The following is a 22,146-nucleotide window of genomic DNA, read 5'->3' as shown; positions in this document are numbered from 1 at the left end:
ATATCATACTTGCCCAGCCACTCCATCCCAACGATAACCTCAAACCCATCCACAGGAAACTCTAACAAGTTGACCGGTAAGTCTACTTTCCCCACCACCATGGACACATCCCTATACAGCTTAGAACATGACACTGACTCTCCCAAAGGTATAAACACATTATCTTTCCGCGGTTCATATTCTCCCAAACCCATAGTTATGGCATGACTCCTAGATACAAAAGAGTGGTTGCCCCCGAATCAAACAGGGCAAAAGATGGCGTATTATGAACAAGAAAGGTACCGGTAACAACGTGAGCATCATTCTCCGTTTCTTGCTTGCCCATCATAAAGAGCATCCCACTGCTTTTCTGACCTCCCCCTTCACCGTGGTGGCCGAAGTATTCGGCTTGGCTGCTGAATTCTGTATCACACTGTTGTTTCGACGCTGATAGGTTCCTCCATTATGGCGGTTGTAGCCGCCATTATTGTTGTTCTGCTCTCCGCGATTGCCCCACGACCCAGATGGCCCGTTGCTAGCAAAGCTCGGGCTTAGAGCATGTGAAACGTTCCCCTGATATGTACCTGGAAAACCCCCTCCTCCTCTAGCACTGGTACACTCACGCCTCTTATGACCCACTCTGCCACAGTTAAAGCAGGTAAGATTGGAGTATCACTGGTACTCTGGCCGCCTCCTCTTCCCAAAGCTCGAGATCCCCCAGCATAACTAGATCCCCCAGAAAAAACCCTAGCCTGGTTGTGAATGCCCCTCTTGTGACCTGTTTGGTTGCCACTTTCATTCTTCGCCTTCCTTTCCTCAGCATTCCTTTCCTTAGCCTCCTTGGCTAAGTCCACTAGGCTCTCAGCGTGCCTTGCTCTTGCATATACCTCTTTCAGATCTGTGAGAACCATGTCTGGTAGTCTATCCATGATCTTCAGTGCCAACCTTCTTAAAGCAAAGGGCCAAACTCCGTTCATGCATCTGCATATCCTCCGCATACCGTGACAACTCTATTAACCGTTGATAATACTCTGTGACGGTTATATTATCAGCCATGAAGAAGGAATCGAACTCAGCTCTCAGCTTGTGGCGAATGTGCTCCGGCACAAAGTGTTCTCTCATAGAACTCTTGAAGACTGCCCACGGGATAACATCCTGTCCTTGGTCCATATAGTATGCCCGAGCATCCTCCCTCACATTCTACCACAATACTCCAACCTCATCCCTTAGGTAGAACACAGCTTGTTCCACCATCATATCAGCCGGACACTTCACAACCTCTAGCAGGCTCTCTATCTCACGATCCCAATTATCAAGCAGCTTTAGCTCACCTGTGCCCTCATAAGTAGAGGGGTGGAAGCGAGAAATAGTGGTGCTTAACTAAGATGCATACATCGGTTTCTCACCTCCCTTACCCACGTTCTTGAGTGACACCAAGAGCGCATGTTGCTGCTCAATCATTCTGGCAACTTCATCAAGACTCATCTTAGTAGCTTGGATGTATACAGCTGACCTCTTTGGCGACATTTTGAGCAGATATAATGAAGAAAACGTAAGCACATAGCCTACGGCTCAAAATAAAAAAATCATCCGCCAAAGAAGTACTCTGCCGACTACCGTGAAGTACTCGGTCGAGTAAGGACTACTCGGTCGAGTACTGAGACTACTCGGCTGAGTATCCTACTCCAGTAGCTGACCTCCAAAACACATAAAACATACTCGGTCGAGTACACAGGGTACTCGGTCGAGTATGCCTCACCCGGTTAAGTGCCCCTCTTACTCGGTCGAGTGCTTAGTTACACGGCCGAGTATCCCCTACTCGGTCGAGTACCCGCCCTGCTCGGCCGAATCATGCCAAAAACGAGCTAAACTGCAACCCAAAAACGTACATAACCATATGTATACTACGTCTAAACATGTTACTACCCTCCAAAAGCCAAGTAATAACATATATAACCATGTCAAACACCACAATGCTCAATATATGTAATCAGTCTTATTCCATCCAACAACTTCACAAAGAGCACATATATGTATATATAAGCAAAACACTTTACTTCTACATATAACGATTCCCAAGACACTCCCATGGTGACCGGCTTAAAGTTCTAAGGACCTAAATGCAACTTCGGGACGTCTCCCAAGCATTTGCGGTAGCTCCAAAAAACTCCTACACGGGTTCATTTTAATTAGAATCCCTATGTTCATTTGGTGCATTGGTTTTAGGTTCCAAAATCGTCGCTCTTATACCACTTTGTAACACCCCCACATACCAAGGTGCCTTACTAAGGACCACCCTTACATGAGAAGATGCTACCATCTCGGTTGCCTGAGGTAAGTATATCAAAACTAACCATTCAAGAACAATTATTAAAGTATAAACTTTAGTGATTACATCATCTCAACTGAAAACCAAAGTAAAAGTAAATAAATATGAATACAACCAAAGTAAAGTATCTAGACTCATGACAATGGAAGCTAGACTCAAAGTGATGACATCTCATCCTTGTCCCCGCAGCTAAATGTAATCATCACTTGTCACAATCTGCTCACCATCCCCGGATGGACTACCACAATTTTATAAAACACAACGGGGTCAGTCAACTGAATAATCAAGACAAGTTAATCGCAAAGAAACAACCAAAGCAAACAACTGCACAACCATTCCTCAACTCCAATCATATCACATATCCGGCTACACATTTAAGTGTGTAGCCCTGCCAGATTACCCGCCGCGACAGGTAATCCTCACCGCTAGTTGGGGACCGCAGCCATGCCCACCTAAGCCCCGCTCATCGCAACGAGCAACAACCCATGTCCATTAATGTGCACATTCCTCCTTTGTGATGAACACCACAAGGGGCGAATTAAGGGCGTGAAGCCATTCCCGAAAATGACTCCACTCAGCCGAGGACGCACCTCACCAACATAGACAACCAACAACAATTCTAACAACCAAGAAAGACGTTCTAATTAAAATATCAAACATACCATCAATACAATAATTCATCTTAAATCAATTAAACAGACAACTCAGTAGGGAAACCCTACCGTAGCACTGATCCGAATACGTGTCTACATCGGAAGCTAGAAACACTCTTCTACAAATCCTTCACCTAACAATAGCCACAAAAATCAAATCACAAACATGGAATCACCCTTTTTTATAATTTCCAACATTATGGTAAAACCATAAAAGACAATACTAAACCAATGATATGGAACTAGAGACTTACCGACGAAACTGAAGTGAGAGAGAGATGAATAAAGACTCACAAATGATCAAAGACCTTGGGAGTGATTAAGGATGATTAGAGAATGTAGCATGTAATTAGGTTTTGGTACAAATGAAAAGTGAAACTGTAAAAGACGATTTATAACCTTTAATAATCCTTAACCAAACCGCGGAAATAAATCCCGTCACATCGGTTACTCGGTCGAGTACTGAGAGTACTCGGCTGAGTACCCCCTACTCGGCCGAGTGTTCCTGGACAGTAACCTGTCCAGAAAACACACGATGCTTTACTCGGCCGAGTTAGCCCTATTCTGCCGACTAACAAGACCCAGAAAACTGTGGTATTACAGAGAGAGAGAGAGAGAGAGAGAGAGAGAGAGAGAGAGAGAGAGAGAGAGAGAGAGAGAGAGAGAGAGAGAGAAAGACAGAAAGAGAGAGAGAGAGAGAGAAAGACAGAAAGAGAGAGAGAGAGAGAGAAAAAGAGAGGATGAAGCTTTTTTAATTATCTTTTAAGACGAAAGACACTTATGGAATAGCAGGGGCAAAATGCGCGTGATATAGCAATTATGTTTCAAAAATATTTATATAAGAGAGTAAGTTTCAAAAAGAGGATTATATAAGGGATTTATAATCAATTTACCCTTATAATATTAATATTATTATATAGATGTCTATATTTTGGAATTAAGGTTCTGATGTTGTTGTTGTTGTATATCTTACATAATTTTAGACACTGGTGTTTTATGAAAACTCCAACTATATTGTAGATAGATGGGACAAAGACCAATATTTTGTAAAATGGGTCAAATATTATAGGTAGATGAGATAAGATTTTGTCATTGCTTAGCTTGTTGCTATTTATCTCATCCATTAACATGTTTTATTGTTTAAGGCGCACTTTTTAGCTCTTCCATCTATTTAACCTATTTTATTGTTGAAAACGGACAAGTTCGTTTTGTAAACGAAAAATTAAGTTTAGAATTAGTGTAGTTCCCGTACAAATGTACTGTATTTTTAGATGAGGGTGTTAACAATTATAAAAATTAAATTGTTATTTATTTAACTCAATTTAAAATTTAATAATAAAATCAACAATTGATACTATTTCATATTAAGAGTTCGGAAAGAGAAATTTCAATAGTTTTAACCCTTTACTCAACTATTTTCTGAACATTATTTTTAAAAATGATAATATTATATCACTATATCCATTAAAAGTGTAAACATTAACTGATGACCTTGTTAAAACAATCAGATAAGATAAATGGATATAATGATAATTAATTAGGAGTTAGGTGAGTATTTATTCAAAATAAATTACATTATAGTAGTGAGTTGATGGATTTTAGGTAAATAAAATCATAGTTAGAACTCAAAGATTTTTCTTTTTTCTTTTTTTTGTAAAATGTAAGAATATATTATAAATAGATAACGAGACCATACAGAGGTTTAAAGTAAGTATGAAAACAACTCACACCGGCCTAACCAAACCAGGACCTCCACCGGCCCAAAACAGGTAACTAAAGAATGAAAGTGAGACTTGGGCAACAAAACCAAATGCCAACTCATTACATCAAGTACCCCCAAATCTGAATTCAACAAACCCTAACTCACTCAATCGTCTTCTCGATTACGTAGTAGAAAACCTTCCGCCGCCATAGACTAACCCCAATTAGCCTTAGTCTTCAATAAGTTTTAGGATCCAATTATTATCATAAGAATCAATCGCTTGTTTAATAAGGCTCCAACCTTTGCTTGAGTTCACTGATGATTTGTTTCGCTACAGTGCCCGGTTTGAGTAGTTTCAGCTCGATTCTACTCAGGTTCCTTTGTCTCCATACATGGTACATGCCAGCATTAATGGTGGCATTTATCACTCCCGCTTTCAATGATGTACCTCTCCTCCGCACTCTCCAAATCAGAACATCTTAATGTTGAAGCTGCATATAAAGCCAAGTCCCCAAACATGCTATGAATTGTTGACTATAATGGCATTCAAGGAAAAGGTGATCCGAGCTTTCAATCTCGTTTTCACAAATGTAGTAGGTATTGTTGTCACTGATCCCTAGTCTGTATAATCTCTCCTTTGTGTTGAGGCTATTATGATGTTGCATCCATGGTAGAATCCCATGTTTTGCGATGGTCCATTTGTTCCAAACTAGACCCGCCCAATTCACCTTCGTACCTTTGTCTTTGAGGAAATCGTAGCCTTTAGCGATGGTGTATTCCCTTCCTTTTTGAACAGTCCATAGCTGCTGCAGGTAAGCTGTTGTAAAAGAGTCTTTAACTTGGCATACCTTCCTCGAGTACTAGTTGGAATTGGAGGGAGTAACATAGGTGTGGTTGATTAGCCATATGTAGTCAGGTGTAGTTGCAATCCACCACACCAACTTGCCCACAGGAGCTCTGTTCCAAATAGTGTCATTTATTAAACCCAAGCCACCTTTAGTTTTGGTTTGCAGATATTTGCCCAGGGGACTAGAGGAGTTCTCTTATAGTCCACTCTCCCATCCCATAGGAAATTTCTCCAAATAGTTTAAATTCTGACAATTATTCCAGTAGGCAACATGAACATGGAGGCCCAATAATTGTAAAGAGTCTTAGGAACAACTTTCACAAGCACTAATCTCCCAGCATAAGAGAGTTTTCTTCCCCTCAAACATCGTATTCTGCTCACCACTTTGTCTACAAGAGGCTTACAATCTTGAGCACTAATCCTTGTACTTTTGATAGGGACGCCAAGATATCTAAATTGTAGTGTCCCTTCATAAGGCCAAAGACTTGCAAAACTTCCAATTTGAGACCATTGACGTCATTAAAATAAGCAATAGATTTGCCCCTAGTTATGTTAAGTCCAGATGACTTAGAGAAGGTGGAAAATTTCTAAGCAAAGTCATTATAGAATGTGCATCCCCTTTACAAAAGAGTAGCAGGTCATCTACAAACATTAAATATGTTAGTTTAAAAGGCTGACAAAGAGGATGATACCTAAAATCCTTACTCTCAGTAGTATAGGCCAAAAGTCTGGAGAGATATTCCATACATATTGTGAATAAAAGGGGAGAAAGAGGATCCCATTGTCTCAAACCTCTTTGACCCTTGAAAATAAAAAAACATTGCCATTAAGGTTGAGAGAGTAGCTTGCAGTAGAGACACATTGCATAATCCATGCCTTGAATTGAGTAAAAAATTCCATGGCTTTAAGCATTTGATCCAAAAACATCTCATTCAATAGTGTCATAAGCTTTTTGCAAGTACATTTAAAATAAGCATCTTGGCGAGACATGCCTCTTTTCATACAGTTTAATGATGTCTTGACAGATTAAAATGTTTTCCATAATACTTCTACCTTGTATGAAACCTCCCTGATTCCAGGATATTAAATATGTGATGTGACTCATATTTACACACACGTAGTCCTCTAACTGGCCTCGTTTTATATGCTTTTACGTGACTATTAGGGCCGTTTCTTGCTTTTAGCCTCCTATTATGCAAATTTTATGAGGTTTGGTGCCTTTGTAGGAGGAGAGCATTAGCCAGGCTTAATTCGAGCATTACGGAGCTAAATTGACCGCATCTAATGACCAAGCATGAAAGAGGAGATCGAGACTAAAGGCCTTAGTAAAAAAAGAAAAATCAAGCTTTCGGGCAATGGGGAGGAACCCCCACGAGTCTAGGCCATCTCCCACGAGCTAGGAGGCAGCAAAACCAAAGCAAGAGAGAAAACGGAATGAGCTCAGGCGAGCACAACTTGAGCTTGGGCGAGCCCTTACCCAGCTCCCACGAGCCAGCTGATCGATAGGATAGACTTCCAAAGAGAGGAGCTCGTACGAACTGCCTAGGCTCTAGCAAGGCAAAGGACTTTCTTAAAGGGCCTAATCGTCATTTAAACCCTTAGTTAACCTAAAGCATGTACTTAAAATAAATACATCATGTATTTAGAGGAATGTAATACCGATCCTTTTAACGACCCGTTAACCATCGTTAACTAACTCTAGGCACTTACCTAGACCTTCGCAAACCTTACGAGTTAACCTTGTGACGTAGTAACCCTTTTAGTTCTGGTAACTCGATCTGGCGGAGGCTACTCGATCGAGTAGCTTAGTCACTCGATCGAGTAGAGGCCACTCGATCGAGTAAGTTGGATACTGGATCGAGTAATGGGACTTTACCGGGGAAATATAAATCGTGATATCGTGAAACCCAAATAATTTGTTTTCCTTCTCTCCTAAACCTAGATGCCGTCATATCATTTCTCCTTCACCTAGTTCCCTCCTTTTGGAGCATTTGAGAGTGGAGACACCATGGGGATGATATACATAAGTCAGGTAGCGGTCTTGTCGCCGGAATGCTATGTATAGGTATGTTGTCATCATCATCATCATCTTCCTTGGTTTTGTTTGTGATTGTGACTGTAGTAATAGATGGTCATATTGTTTGTTATAGGTGATGGTGGCGATTGCTTATCGTCTTATGGTCATGTGCGGAATCGCTGCGGTTGCTAGAGGTAGGTTCTCCTACTCAGTACTGTTGGCTGTCTAGTATGTTGGTTGTAGTGCTTGATTGTATTTAGTGTTATAATTGGTAGTGTGGATTGGTTGTTGTTGGTTATTGTTTGTTTGTCTGTGGTTCGCAAGGCGTGTCCTCGGCTGAGTGGAGTTAGTTGCGGGAGTGGCTTCACGCCCTTGATTTACCTTCTGTGGAACCCGCCATATGAGGGGATGTGCACATTAAGGAACATGGGTTATCGCTCGGAATAGATGAGTGGGGATTTGGTGGGTATGGCGGCGGTCCTCCACTAGTGGTGTGGATTACTGGTTGCGATTGGTAATCTAGTAGGACTTGACCTTCGGGCAGTCAGAGGTGTGTGGGTGTCTGGATAATGGGATGTGTGTATGTTTATTGTGTCTGATTTCGTGTGTTCCTTTAGTTACGGACTTTGTGTGGTGTTATTGTGTTTTCTTCTTGTGTTGTGTCTGCCGTGATCCACTATGGTGAGCAGTCGGTCTTAGCCGGTTGATATCGGGATCATATTTGGGTGCTTGGAGAGACGAGTCTACGACGAGTCATGGCAGAGATAGTATGACGTAGTTGGTAGTTGTCACAAGTTGTATCTTTCCTTTTGGTTAATCACTTATAAATAAACATAATTGTTCTTTTATCGACATTTGATTATTACTGTTCCTTAGGCAACCAAGATGGTAACGTCCTTATCGACTGGGGAAGGTCTTGTTAAGGCTCTTTGGTAGATGGGGGTGTTACAAAGTGGTATCAGAGCGACGATTTTGGAACCTGTAACTAATGAGCCTAATGAATGTAGTGAGTCTAATAAAATGAACCTGGTGTATGTATGTTGGGATCCCCGGTAGTTCCTTGATTTTGGGTGAGAAGGCGCACTCATTTCAAAATCTTGGCCCCAATATGCTTAAGCCAGTCACTTCGTATGGGAAATTGAGTCGGGAATTGTGTGTGTATAGTTGTGTGTGGTTTATAGAATATATGTAGTGTGTTTGAGTCTGTGGTGATGTCTGGTGTGTGTGTATATGGTGGGAGTAGTGGATGTGTTGGTAGTTGCATATGAGTATCTGATAATGTGATGGTGATAATGGGTTGCGAACCTTCACATGTGCCTTAGTTAGTATTAATTGAGATGTAATGCAGTGGAATTTAGTGCATGAATGTTGTCGCATATTCCTGTTAATAGTAATGGTATGCGAGTTATCTTGTGGTTGTCGGATAGTTGTGATATGTTGTGGTATGTTAAAAATTTTGAGCAAATATGAGTCGTAATTAGAAGCTATATTGCCAATTGGAATGCTTAAGCAAGTGCAATCACATGGTGAACGATTGAATTTGAATATGCGTAAGTGAGAGTAGAATAATGTGCTATTATATATGTGTTTATGTGAGTTGAAGCAAGTCATAGTTGAATTGTTTTGTAAAATGTTTGATATAGAGTGGAGTAATATGTACAATGTTCGGATGAGATAGTTGTGTTGCATTTGAGTTAGTACTAATGGATCGTAATCAGATGAAATAATCAGTGACGAGTTCCAAACACACTTTGGACTCGGAACGAGTTGCTGTTTTGCAGGAATTGTTAACCGAATTCGTCCCTTTAACCTTCTTCTTAACCTTATTCGACCGAGTTCGAGTGCCTACATGACCGAGTAGACCTTACTCGATCTAGTAATGGGGTTGTTAGATCGAAATCGTTGGAACTGCCAGCGGAAACTCGATCGAGCAACTACAACTCGATCGAGTAGAGGCCACTCGATCGAGTAACCGAGTAACTCGATCGAGTAGGTTCCTACAGTACCCGTATTGTAACAGGATTCCTATGTTTCCTTTGGTTCATTCTTTCTTCTTATTCTGCACACTTCAAACCCTAAAAAAAAAACTCATTCTCTCAAAGGTCTTAGTGGAGATTGTGCTTAATCCTCTTGTAATCTTCTTGTTAGTTCATTCAATCCTTTTGCAAATCATTCAAGGTAAGATTGTTACTCGCTTTTTTTTAATTAATTAGTAACATGTAAAAGTGTTCGTTTTCTGAAAAATTCGATTTATACTCATGGATTTTTGTTTATAGTTGTTGTATTTTGGTAAAATTGCCTTAGCTTGTTGATTATTGATGCTAGAAGTTGCCACATCAAACCAAATTGTGAGTACAAATGGACACAAATTTCTAGGGTTTGGGTTACAAATTGGATTTTTGGCTGTCTTTTGAGTATCAAAAAGGGAAAATAGAGTAGGGTATGTTGTTGGTATCATGTTTGGTGTTGATTTTGACTAATTTCACCCAACATTTTGTCGTAAAACTCTGTCTTAAAAGTGCCCCAAACCGAATTTCGCCCCAAATATTTATGATAAGTATCTTTTGTGAAACAATTTTTGAGGGATTAAGAACCCAATATTTCTGGTTATTATTGAAATTTTATGTCTTGAAAGCCATGAGACCGTCTTTTATGAGATGTGGGAGTAACATGTTTTGGGGAAATTATCGGTTGTCTTGTGAAAACTACTTTAAATTGTTGTTTCTTTATCCACGAGTATACTTTGAAAAGTTCTTTTGATCTAGTAAGTATCCGTTTGTGTGGCTAAAAACGTGTTGAAACTGATGCCAAGAGCCGCAGCTGCGACCCGATAGAGTAAGAGGTCAATGGCCTCTGAGCCCGAGGTGGGAGATGGGAGTCAGGGACCCAATGTTCCACCCGTTCCCGAGTATCCTACCATTGTCTTTGCTAACTTTGAGCAAAGAGATGCCTTTGTAGAGTTGCAAATGCGCCGTATGAAACCTACTAGATGTATCGACACTACCATCCTTGAGGACTTGAAAATAGAGACAGACGTGCGACATATCTTTGAGACCTTGGGTTTGACGGGGTTGTATAGTCTTAGGAAACACTCTTACCCTTTCTTGACTTTAGAGTTTATGAGCTCTTTTCCTTATGATGCGGCAACTAACATCATACAGTTTCGTCTTATAAACACCAGTTTCCTTTTGTCTATGGACCAGTTTGCTTCTCACCTTGGACTTGCTCGACCTAAGAAGGGATCTCTTAGCGACATCCCGACTGAGTGTGGGGCTAGTAGTTATATGCCCTGTTTCACTGGTAAGGCTTCTCCTACTTCGAGTAACATGTTGATAAATGACGTTCAACATGTCACTTTGAAGATCTTCCTTGAAGCTTTGACCTGTCTGTTGTACGATAGGAGGGATGTGAGTAAGTTGAACTCACATGAGGTTATGTTGTTGGTCGCCTATCTGAACCCCACCCGAGCCCTGAAAGTCTCCTTTAGTGCCCCGGCCATCGTTTTTGCTAGCTTGGCCTTGATGGTCACGTCTTCGACCCGATACTTGAGTTGTGGTGCCATTGCCACACGGTTAGCTGAGCGGTTCACTACCTTTGAGGCCTCCTCGGCCCTAACACCTATAGTCTCGACTGTGCCTACTTTGGACCGAGATTACTTAATCGACCAGAAATGGTTGAGGACTTTGGAGGGTGGTGCGTTGGCTTGGAGAGTGTGGGGTATGAGCTGGATGAGGCTACCTGACCCGGAGTACCTTTCTGTGACCGAGCCATTGACAGCGGTTGTGGTTGCATCGGACTCCGATGATGATGAGGCTGCCCCTGCCCGACAGTCCTACCTCATTGATGATGGTCTTTTGGAGGTGGTGCCAGAACGGACCAAGGGGGTCATGACTAAACCTGAGGATCAGCAACCTAGAGTGGGTAGAGGTCCAAGACGGGTGAGGGGGAGGGTTGGTGAGACTCAGCAGGTGCAACCCGTGCCTCCACAGTACGAGTACCCGAGTTACCCATCTTCCTTAGGTCCCGCGATGTAGGTGAGTGAGCTCACAAAGAGGGTATCCACCACGTTGACGCTCTGGAACCATCATGAGATGGCGTATGTATAGGGCATTGGAACCGACTCGACCCAACCAGTGTGGTGGAGGGGTGTAGGGGATGATAGTGGAGTGTTTCACTACTTTGGAGTTACTTTGGAGTAGATCGGGCTACATGGAGGGAGCCTCGGAGTTATCCTTTCGGTTGCTTGGCGCCATGGCGAGTAGGAGGAGACTCAGCTACAAGAGCTACCATGGGCGAGGGTACAGCTGGAGTAGGCATATTCGGAGGAGGAGCCGGAGATGAGGAGATGGAGGAGCCGGGTTTAGAGTGATGTTTCTTGTTGTTTTACTTTCGTTTCCATGGATTTTTAGTCGGTTGCTACTTGTTTTGTTGGTACTTGGATATACGTTTGTTTGTACTTGGCCATACGGCCGTATTTTGTTGGATTTTGGAACTTGTTATGCAGGTGGATAGTGTCGGAGACGAAAACTCCAGCAATGGTTATGTTTCTTATATTGGCAAAGTTTTCTTAAAGTATTTTGACCTGTAGCTACTCGGCCGAGTACCCCTAATTCGGTCGAGTAACTGCGTATGGAATTTTGGAAGTCCTTACTGAACTCGACATACTCGATCGAGTAGATATTGAACTCGATCGACTTGCTCCTTAACTCGATCGAGTGCCCCTGATTATCGTTTGTTTCGTTATAAATTGTTGATGACGGTCATACATATATACTTTGTGATAATAGGTTCTATGGTCATTGTTTGTAATCACGTCGTCATGTTTCAAGTGCAGTTCATGTAATATAAATATGGTTTTCATTCTTTTCACCCGTTTGGATGCTTAATTGAATTGCTTGAAGTACCATATTGCACGGTGGTTATAGTTTCTCGTTGCGGTCTTATGTTTACAGCTGGTTATATAGGGTGCACATGATTGGGTAATGTCACTTACGGAATTCTCGATGTTCATGTATAATAATTGGGTGATAGTACTTTGCGCTTGCTTACTTGTTGTTATTTACATCTAATATGGATTTCAACATGAATACACTTTCTCTAAGTAATGTAAATGAGGTACTATGATAGTTGTTTGTTTCCATATATGATAAAATTGTTCGTAATGTCATGATTGAGTAAAGTTAACACTTCATGTAATGGTTGTGGTTCTTCTTGCAGGTGAACTTCGGGGACGAAGTTCCTTTTTAGAGGGGAAGAGTAATGTCGCATGAGAAAATGACAAATTATGATAAATTTATCACAATTTGAGTAATTGTTTTGAGTAACTGTTGGTAATTATTAGCAAAATTCATCGTACTGTTGTACACCATTTTACTTTAAACTTGGGTTAGGTAAACTTGGATTATGTGATGTTAGGTGAAATTTATAGTAGTTTGAATTGTTACAGGGTGAAATAATATTAATGTTACGAAAATGGTTTAAATGAATATTAATATGTTGTGATATACTTTGACCGGTGATTAGCTATATTTTGGTGATTAGTAATTAATTATGGTTGATAACTAAGTGTGGGATGGGTAAATAAAATAGTTGTATCAGGTAGGTATGATGTGTGTGATGTATGAAATCGTGCAAGGATAAAATTCGGTTAGTAGGTGGAAGTAAAGGTTGTGTTAGTTTGTTCTCTTGTATAATGCATGTTTGATGACTCGATAGGAGGTCGTAATGGGAGATGTGTTGCTAAGGTAGATGATGATGATATGTGGTGGGCGTACATGGATGGGTGGAGTATGAGAACAGTTGTGCTTGTCCTTGTCGGGGTTGATGGTTGTCAGTTGCCTTAGTTCACTTTTCACCTTGTGTCATGGAGAATGATGACTTGAACTTCGGGAACGAAGTTCTTTTTAAGGAGGGAAGACTGTAATACCCGTCCTTTTAGGGACCCGTTAACAATCGTTGACTGACCTTAGACAGCTACCTAGACCTTCGGAAACCTTACGAGTTAGCCTTGTGACGTAGTAACCCTTTTAGTTCTGGTAACTCGATCTAGCGGAGGCTACTCGATCGAGTAGCTTAGTCACTCGATCGAGTAGAGGCCACTCGATCGAGTAAGTTGGATACTCGATCGAGTAACGAGAGTTCATCGGGGAAATATAAATCGTGATATCGTGAAACCCAAATCATTTTTTTTCCTTCTCTCCTAAACCTAGATGTCGTCATATCATTTGTCCTTCACCTAGTTCCATCCTTTTGGAGCATTTGAGAGTGGAGACACCATGGGGATGGGATGCATAAGTCGGGTAGCGGTCTTGTCTACGGAATGCTATTTTTAGGTATGTTGTCATCATCATCATCGTGTTCCTTGGTTTTTTTTGTGATTGTGACAGTAGTAATAGATGATCATACTGTGTGTTATAGGTGATTGTGCTGATTGCTTGACGTCATATGGTCATGTGTGGAATCGCTGCGGTTGCTAGAGGCAGTTTCTCCTACTCAGTACTGTTGGCTGTCTAGTATTTCGGTTGTAGTGCTTGATTGTATTTGGTGTTATAATTGGTAGTGTGGATTGGTTGTTGTTGGTTGTTGTTTGTTTGTCTGTGGTTCGCGAGGGGTGCCCTCGGCTGAGTGGAGTCACTTGTGGGAGTGGCATCACCCCCTTTATTCGCCCTCTGTGGAACCCGCCACAGGAGGGGATGTGCACATTAAGGAACATTGATTATCACTCGGAATAGATAAGCGGGGATTTGCTGGGTAATGCTGCAGTCCCCCACTGGCGGTGTGGATTACTGGTTGCGATTGGTAATCTGGCAGAACTTGACCTTCAGGCAGTCAGAGGTGTGTGGGTGTCTGGAGAAGGGTGTGTGTGTATGTTTGCTGTGTCTGGTCTCGTGTGTTGCTTCAGTTACTCACCGTGTGTGGTGTTATTGTGTTTTCTTCTTGTGTTGTGTCTGCCGTGATCGACTATGGTGAGTAGTCGGTCTTAGCAGGTTGATATCCGGCTCATAGCTAGATGCTTGGAGGGACGAGTCTACGACGAGTCATGGCAGAGATAGTATCACGGAGTTGGTAGTTGTCACAAGTTGTATCTTTCCTTTTGGTTAATCACTTGTAAATAAACATAATTGTTCTTTTATCGACATTTGATTATTACTGTTCCTCGGGCAACCGAGATGGTAACGTCCTTATATACTGGAGAAGGTCTTGTTAAGGCTCCTTGATAGATGGGGGTGTTACAAGGAACATATTGTTAGCTTATCTTATTTTAAGACTACTTTAATTAGCTTAATTACAACTTAATTCTTCCTTAATTACTGCTTAAACAATCTTAGATCTAGCTTTGTAATTGAAGATTGCATGAGTTTTGTGTTGGAGAATTGACAACTCTTCATCATTAATCAAGGCTTTATTTTATTATTCATCTATTTTCTTTTGTTCAGCTTTAGTTGGTGATGTAGGAGCCAGTGACCAGGGCAATCAACTATCCCATGGCTAAGCAACTCAGGCAACATCAAGCTACAACTACTCCTATTTGGCCACTGAGCAGTCCACTTTGCTGGGTCACAAGTATCAGTACAAGGCAAATCATCAACTACCACCATGGCCGGCTAATAGAACACTCATGTGAGCATAAAAAAGTCCTAAGGAGCCAGGCCTAATTGTCATTGCAAAGTATTGAAAAACAAGTCTGAAAACAAGTTGCAGAAAAGGGGAGATTCCAAAAATTAACATTGCCATTTCTCGACAAACCAAGAAGGAGCTGTGTGAGGAGCTTCTTTGGCTTGAGTTTCCATAAATCAGAAGATGCCATGATCCCAATCAAGACCAAAGAAGACCACCCGTCCTCATATGAGCAAAAAAAGCAACAGCTGCCACAGAAAAGCATGAAAGGCAACAAAGATGTCACTGTCACCTGACTGTCCTCTGCAATCTCATTTTATTTTCACCCTAGTTTAGATTTATGATCTTTTGCCATTGTAATATATTATTTAGACTCTTGTCCTCATGTATGGGACAATCCTGGCCCTTAGATGAGCTTTCTTTTAATGTTTAACCTAAAAGCATGGCCTATATAAGGACCCTTACATCAGACTGTTGGAGGCAGCGAGTTTATGAATGAAAACCTGAGTTTTACTCTCAATTCAAATCTCTTAATCTTGTGCTTAGAACATAGGTTAAAGTCAGGCTTATTAACACTCTGGCTTGCTGTGCGTGTTGAATGTGAACCTGGTAGTAAAGTATAAACATTCCTGTGCTTGCTGTGGTTTGTTTGAACTTTTCTGTCTGTTTCAACTCGAGTATTCCTGTGTTAAGTTGTGGTTTTCTTGAGTTAAACAACCTAAATTATTAAGTTAGCTTCCCGTGCTTTTCGTGGAAGGTAGTTTGATAATTATATCCCAAAACATGCCTCCTTTATTCCACAGTTTCATCCATACTGTCAAACTATTCCATCCTCTGTCAGCCCAGGTTTAGTAATTTATTAAAAATACTTCTGAGTCACCAAAAATCCCCAAATTTTAGCAGAATTTAGTTAAGATATCAAAGTTAGTTACTGCAAATTTTCATGATTTTAGGAATCAACTAGACGATATAAACCAAATTTAGAAGTCAGTCATATTCCTGCACATTTAAAGTTTTATCAAAATTATTGTAAAGAGTGGGTGTTTACATATCAAAATGGTATATCAGAGCCAGGTTAAACACAATTCCATCTTATATTTGTCTTGGTAATTGAGATAATAGTGAGTTCATCAACCTACCTACATTAAAAATAGAAAAATAACCATGAGTGAAGAGAGGCTTGCTCGCATTGAAGCCACAATTGGAGATCTTTCCATAAATATGGGTACACTGGTGAATGCTATGCATGCTGTCATGGAAAGGATCCCAAACCCAGATCCTAGGAGGTAACCTGCCAGAGGAAGGGGTAGAGAGAGAGGCTTTGCCATGGGAGCAGGAAGAAGACACCAGCAGCAAGAGGAGGAGTATGGATCAGACTCTGATGAAAGCAACAGAACAGAAGAGGAACATCTTGAGCAAACAGACAGGCATCTATATGTAGAAATCCCTGAATTTTCTTGTAGTTTAAACCCTCATGACCTACTAGAATGGATTAGAGATGTTGAGAAAACCTTTGAGTATAAGAATTATAATGATGTTAAGGCTTGTAAAGTTGCAGTCTTGAAATTAAAAGGTTATGCTTCACTGTGGTATGATAATCTTAAGCATCAAAGGTTAAGTGAGGGTAAGGATCCCTTAGGTCTTGGTCCAAGCTTAAAAAAATGTTGGCTAAGTTTGTCACTAAAGACTATACTCAAGATTTGTTCATCAAACTATCCAACCTCAAACAAAAGGAGAAAACTGTTGAGGCCTATTTAAGAGAATTTGAGCAATTAACACTTCAATGTGAAATTAATGAAAAACCTGAACAAAGAATTGCTAGGTTCTTATAGGGTATTGACAAGAGTATTGCTACAGAGGTTAGAATGCAACCCTCGTGGTCTTATGATGATGTGGTTAATCTGTCACTAAGAGTGGAGAAAATTGGGAAGACCAAACCAGTTATAGTCAAACCCAAGCCTGTTTTCAGACCTTATTCTGTGTCAAAATCAATGAACCACCCAAAACAACCACCCAACCCACTGTGGATAAGGGAAAGGCACCCATGAACCCCAAAATCAACCCACCCTTATCCAGGGATAAGATTAAGTGCTTCCAATGCCAAGGGTTTGGCCATTTCAGGAAGGATTGTCCTTCTGCTAGAACACTCACTGCAATGGAAGTAGCAGAATGGGAAAGGGAAGGTTTGCTGGAGTATGAGGAGGATGAGGCTCTTGTATTAGAGGAGGTGGAGCCTGAGAAAGAATCTAGTCAAGACTAGATTGTTGCTCATCCTGATACAGGGCACAGCTTGTTCTTTTGGTGGGTCATGCACTCTCAACAAGCTCCCTTAGAAGCTGATCAGAGATCTATGATATTCAGGAGCAGATGTACTGTTCAGGGAAGAGTTTTTAACCTGATTATTCATGGGGGTAGCTGCACTAATGTTGCCTCCACCACTATGGTTAGCAAGCTGGGCTTACCAACACAGGAACACCCTAACCCTTATAAATTAAGATGGTTAAATAGGGATTCTGGGGTGAGAGTTGACAAGCAGTGCATTATTTACTTCTCCATTGGGAAAATGTACAAGAACAAAGTGTTATGTGATGTAGTACCCATGGATGCATGCCATTTGTTACTTGGAAGACCTTGGGAATATCACAGGAATACCACACACCAGGGGAAGGACAATGTGTATGTGTTCAGGCATCAAGGCAAGAAGGTCACATTGACCTCATTGCCACCAAACCAAAGGGACTATGGCAGTCCTAACATGCGAGAAGGAGTGAATGGTGTGTTGTTCTTATCTGAAGCAGCCATGATTAGGGAGATCAGGCAAGAACAACCAATTCTGGTGCTGGTGTCTAAAGAAGTAAACAAAGAGGAGAGCACTGTTGTGCCTACTGATGTTGCTCCTTTGATTCAAAGGTTTCAAGAAGTATTCCCAGATGAGTTGCCTATTGGATTACCTCCATTGAGGGGCATTGAACACTACGTTGATCTTGTTCCTGGATCAATGCTCCCAAACAAGCCAGCTTACAGGTGTGATCCAAATGCTACAAAATAATTACAGCATCAGATTGAAGAGTTGATGGCAAAGGGGTTTGTGTGGGAATCTCTCAGTCTATGCGCAGTCCCTGCACTTCTTGTACCCAAGAAAGATGGCACCTGGAGAATGTGCACAAATAGCAGAGCTATAAACAATATTACAGTCAAGTATAGGTTCCCAATCCCATGATTAAATGATATTCTTGATGAATTAAGTGGTGCCAACATATTTTCTAAAATTGATTTAAGGCTAGGTTACCATCAAGTGAGGATTAGGGAGGGGGTGAATGGAAGACTGCTTTAAAAACAAAGCATGGTCTATATGAGTGCCTTGTAATGCCATTTGGACTATCAATTGCACCCAGCACCTTCATGAGATTGATGACTGAAGTGCTGAGGCCATGCTTGGGCAAGTTTGTTATTGTCTAATTTGATGATATACTGGTGTATATCAGCAGCAAGGGAGAGCATCTTAAGCATCTTTAAGTGGTGTTTGAAATCCTGAGAGAGTAGAAACTATATGGCAAGCTAGAGAAATGGACCTTTATGGTTGAGGAGGTTGCATTCCTGGGATATCTAATATCAGGAAGGGGCATTTTTGTTGACCAAGAGAAAATTGCAGTAGTACAATCTTGGCCATTCCCTAGTACAGTCACTGAAGTAAGAAGTTTTCATGGGTTAGCATCCTTCTACAGAAGGTTTATTAAGAACTTCAGCATAGTGGTAGCACCCATCACTGAGTGTATGAGGAAGGAGGATTTTCAGTTGACTGAGCAAGCTCAGTAATCCTTTGAAAAGATCAAGCAACTCATATGTGATACTTCTATCCTCAAACTACCTGATTTTGACTAGTTATTGGAAGTGGAATGTGATGCTAGTGGTCTGGGAATTGGAGCAGTGTTGATTCAAAGCCAGAAGCCTGTGGCATATTTCAGTGAAAAGATAAATGGGGCCAAACTGAAATATTCCACCTATGATAAAGAGTTTTATGCAATCATCAGGGCTTTGATGCATTGGAATCATTACCTTAAACCTAAGCCATTTGTGCTACACTCTGATCATGAAGCACTGAAGTACATCAATGGCCAACACAAGCTAAATTTCAGGCATGCCAAATGGGTAGAATTCTTGCAATCCTTTACCTTCTCCAGCAAGTACAAGGAAGGCAAGAAAAATGTAGTAGCAGATGCATTATCAAGGAGGCACTCCTTGCTTTCAGTCATGTCCAGCAGGGTTCTTGGGTCTGAGTTCATGAAAGAGATGTATAAAGAAGATCATGACTTCTCAGAGGAATGGATTACTCAGACTGAAGGGCATAGGAACCAAGGAAGTACGTATCTGCTGCAGGAGGGCTTTCTATTCCAGGGCAACAAGTTGTGTGTTCCAAGGGGGTCTTACAGGGATCTCTTAATTAGGGACGTCCACTCAGGGGGACTAGTAGGGCATTTTGGTGTCCAAAAGACCTTGGATATATTGCAGGACCAATTCTATTGGCCAAGAATGATGGGTGATGTCCAAGTTATCCTCAGAAGATGCTCAAAATGCCAGCTATCCAAAAGTTCTTTCCAGCCTGGTCCATACACTCCCTTACCAGTGCCAAGCAGGCCATGGGAGGATATAAGCATGGACTTCATTGTGGCCTTGCCAAGGACACGAAGAGGGAAGGATTCTGTGACGGTTATGGTGGACAGGTTCAGTAAAATGACTCACTTTATAGCCTGCAAGAAGACAGAAGATGCAGCAAGTGTTGCTGAACTATTCTTAAGGGAAATTGTGAGGCTCCATGGGGTCCCAAAAACAATTTTATCAGACAGGGATACAAAATTCATGGGATATTTTTGGAAAACTCTATGGAAATTGCTTAAAACCAAACTCTTGTTCAGCACCTCTCACCACCCTCAAACAGATGGCCAAACTGAAGTCACTAATAGAGCATTAGGGAGGATTTTAAGGTGTCTTGTTAGCAAAACTCAAAAGGATTGGGACCTGAAGTTAGCAGCAGCAGAATTTGCATTCAACAAAGCACCATCATCTGCTACTAGGCACATTCCTTTTGAGATAGTCTATGGGGTTAATCCACTTATGCCCTTAGATTTATCTTTTGTGCCAAGGGAAGACATCAACATGAATGCTAAGAAAAGAGTTGAGCAACTGCTGAAGTTACATGAGACAGTAAAAAGACAGATTCAGAGGATAAATGAACAGTACAAGAAACATCTTAAGGTGTCTAAGGTGTAGAAAGAATTTGAAACAGGGGATCTGGTATGGATACATCTAAGGAAGGAAAGGTTTCCAGCAAAAAGAAAGAATAAACTCATGCCAAGATCAGATGGTCCATTTGAGGTTGTTGAAAAGATTGGGCCAAATGTATACAAAATCTACCAGGTGACTATGGAGTGCATGACACCTTTAATGTTTTTGATCTCAGTCCATACTATGAAGATTCATGAGATTAGGAGATCACAGGCTTGAGGACAAGCCATGTTCAACCGGGGTGGTTGATGTAGGAGCCAGTGACCAGGGAAATCAACTATCCCATAGCCAAGTAACTAAGGCAACATCAAGCAACAACTACTCCTATTTGGCCACTGAGCAGTCCACTTTGCTAGGTCACAAGTATCAGTACAAGGCAAATCATCAGCTGCCACCATGGCCAGCTGATAGAACACTCATGTGAGCATCAAAAAGTCCTCAGGAACCAGGCCTAATTCTCATTGCGAAGTATTGATAAACCAGTCTGAAATTAAGTTGCAGAAAAGGGGAGATTCCAAAAAAGTAACATTGCCATTTCTGGACAAACTAAGAAGGAGCTGTCCGAGGAGCTTCTTTAGCTTGAGTTTCCATAAATCAGAAGATTCCTTGATCCCAAGTAAATACCAAAGGATACCACCCGTCCTCATATGAGCATAAAAAGCAACAACTGCCACAAAAAAGCATGAAAGGCAACAAAGATGTCACTGTCACCTGAGTGTCCTCTGCAATCTCATTTTATTTTCACCCTAGTTTACATTTATGATCTTTTGCCAGTGTAATATATTATTTAGACTCTTGTCCTCACGTATGGGACAATCCTGGCCCTTAGATGAACTTTCTTTTCATGATTAACCTAAAAGCATGGCATATATAAGGACCCTTGCATCAGACTGTTAGAGGCAGCGAATTTATGAATGAAAACTTGAGTTTTACTCTCAATTAAAATCTCTTAATCTTGTGCTTAGAACATAGGTTAGAGTTACGCTTATTAACACTCTGTGCTTGCTGTGAGTGTTGAATGAGAACCTGGTAGTAAAGTATAAACATTCCTGTGCTTGCTGTGGTTTGTTTGAACTTTGCTGTCTGTTTCAACTCGGGTATTCATGTGTTAAGCCGTGGTTTTCTTGAGTTAAACAACCTAAATTATTAAGTTATCTTCCTGTGCTTGCTGTGGAAGGTAGTTTGATAATTATATCCCAAAATTTGTCTCCTTTATTCCACCGTTTTATCCATACTGTCAAACTATTCCATCCTCTGTCAGTCCAGGTTTACCAATTTATTAAAAATACTTCTGAGTCACCAAAAATCCTCAAATCTTAGCAGAATTTAGTTAAGATATCAAAGTTATTTACTGAAAATTTTCATGATTTTTGGAGTCCATTAGACGATATAAACCAAATTTAGAAGACAGTCACATTCCTGCACTTTTACAGTTTTATCAAAATTATTGTAAAGAGTGGGTGTTTACATATAAGTTGGTATAATTCCTTTGCTCTTTACCCAATCCTTTACTTAAGATTTTGTTCATTACTCTTCTTATTCATCATGTTTAAGCTTCTCAAGATGTTTGACACCATTAATGACATGATTACCATGATGATGTGTGAGTAGTCTTTTAGCTCGGGGTATTGGGGGATAATCGGAGTAACCATGTGTTATATCTATGCTTAATGAGTCTATACGAATGATTATGTATTGTGTTTTCAACTTATGCACATG

The 22,146-nt window shown here is 40.9% G+C and overlaps 1 protein-coding gene across 1 annotated transcript; it reads left to right on the top strand.

Moving 5' to 3' along the window:
• The first annotated feature begins 17,452 nt into the window (after nucleotides 1-17,452).
• Nucleotides 17,453-18,193, top strand: LOC141619634 (uncharacterized). The gene has a single exon (XM_074436653.1). It carries the CDS (start codon nucleotides 17,453-17,455, stop codon nucleotides 18,191-18,193), a length of 741 nt encoding a protein of 246 aa, XP_074292754.1.
• The last annotated feature ends 3,953 nt before the right edge of the window (nucleotides 18,194-22,146 follow it).

The sequence above is a fragment of the Silene latifolia genome, chromosome X, assembly GCF_048544455.1.
Source record: "Silene latifolia isolate original U9 population chromosome X, ASM4854445v1, whole genome shotgun sequence".
In the NCBI taxonomy this organism is placed as follows: Eukaryota; Viridiplantae; Streptophyta; class Magnoliopsida; order Caryophyllales; family Caryophyllaceae; genus Silene; species Silene latifolia.
The sequence above is the reverse complement of the archived record's forward strand: the minus strand, read 5'-3'. Positions and strand labels throughout refer to the sequence as shown.

Coding starts and splice junctions, on each gene's coding strand:
- LOC141619634 (XM_074436653.1), top strand. CDS start 17,453: ATGCACTCTCAACAAGCTCCCTTAGAAGCTGATCAGAGATCTATGATA.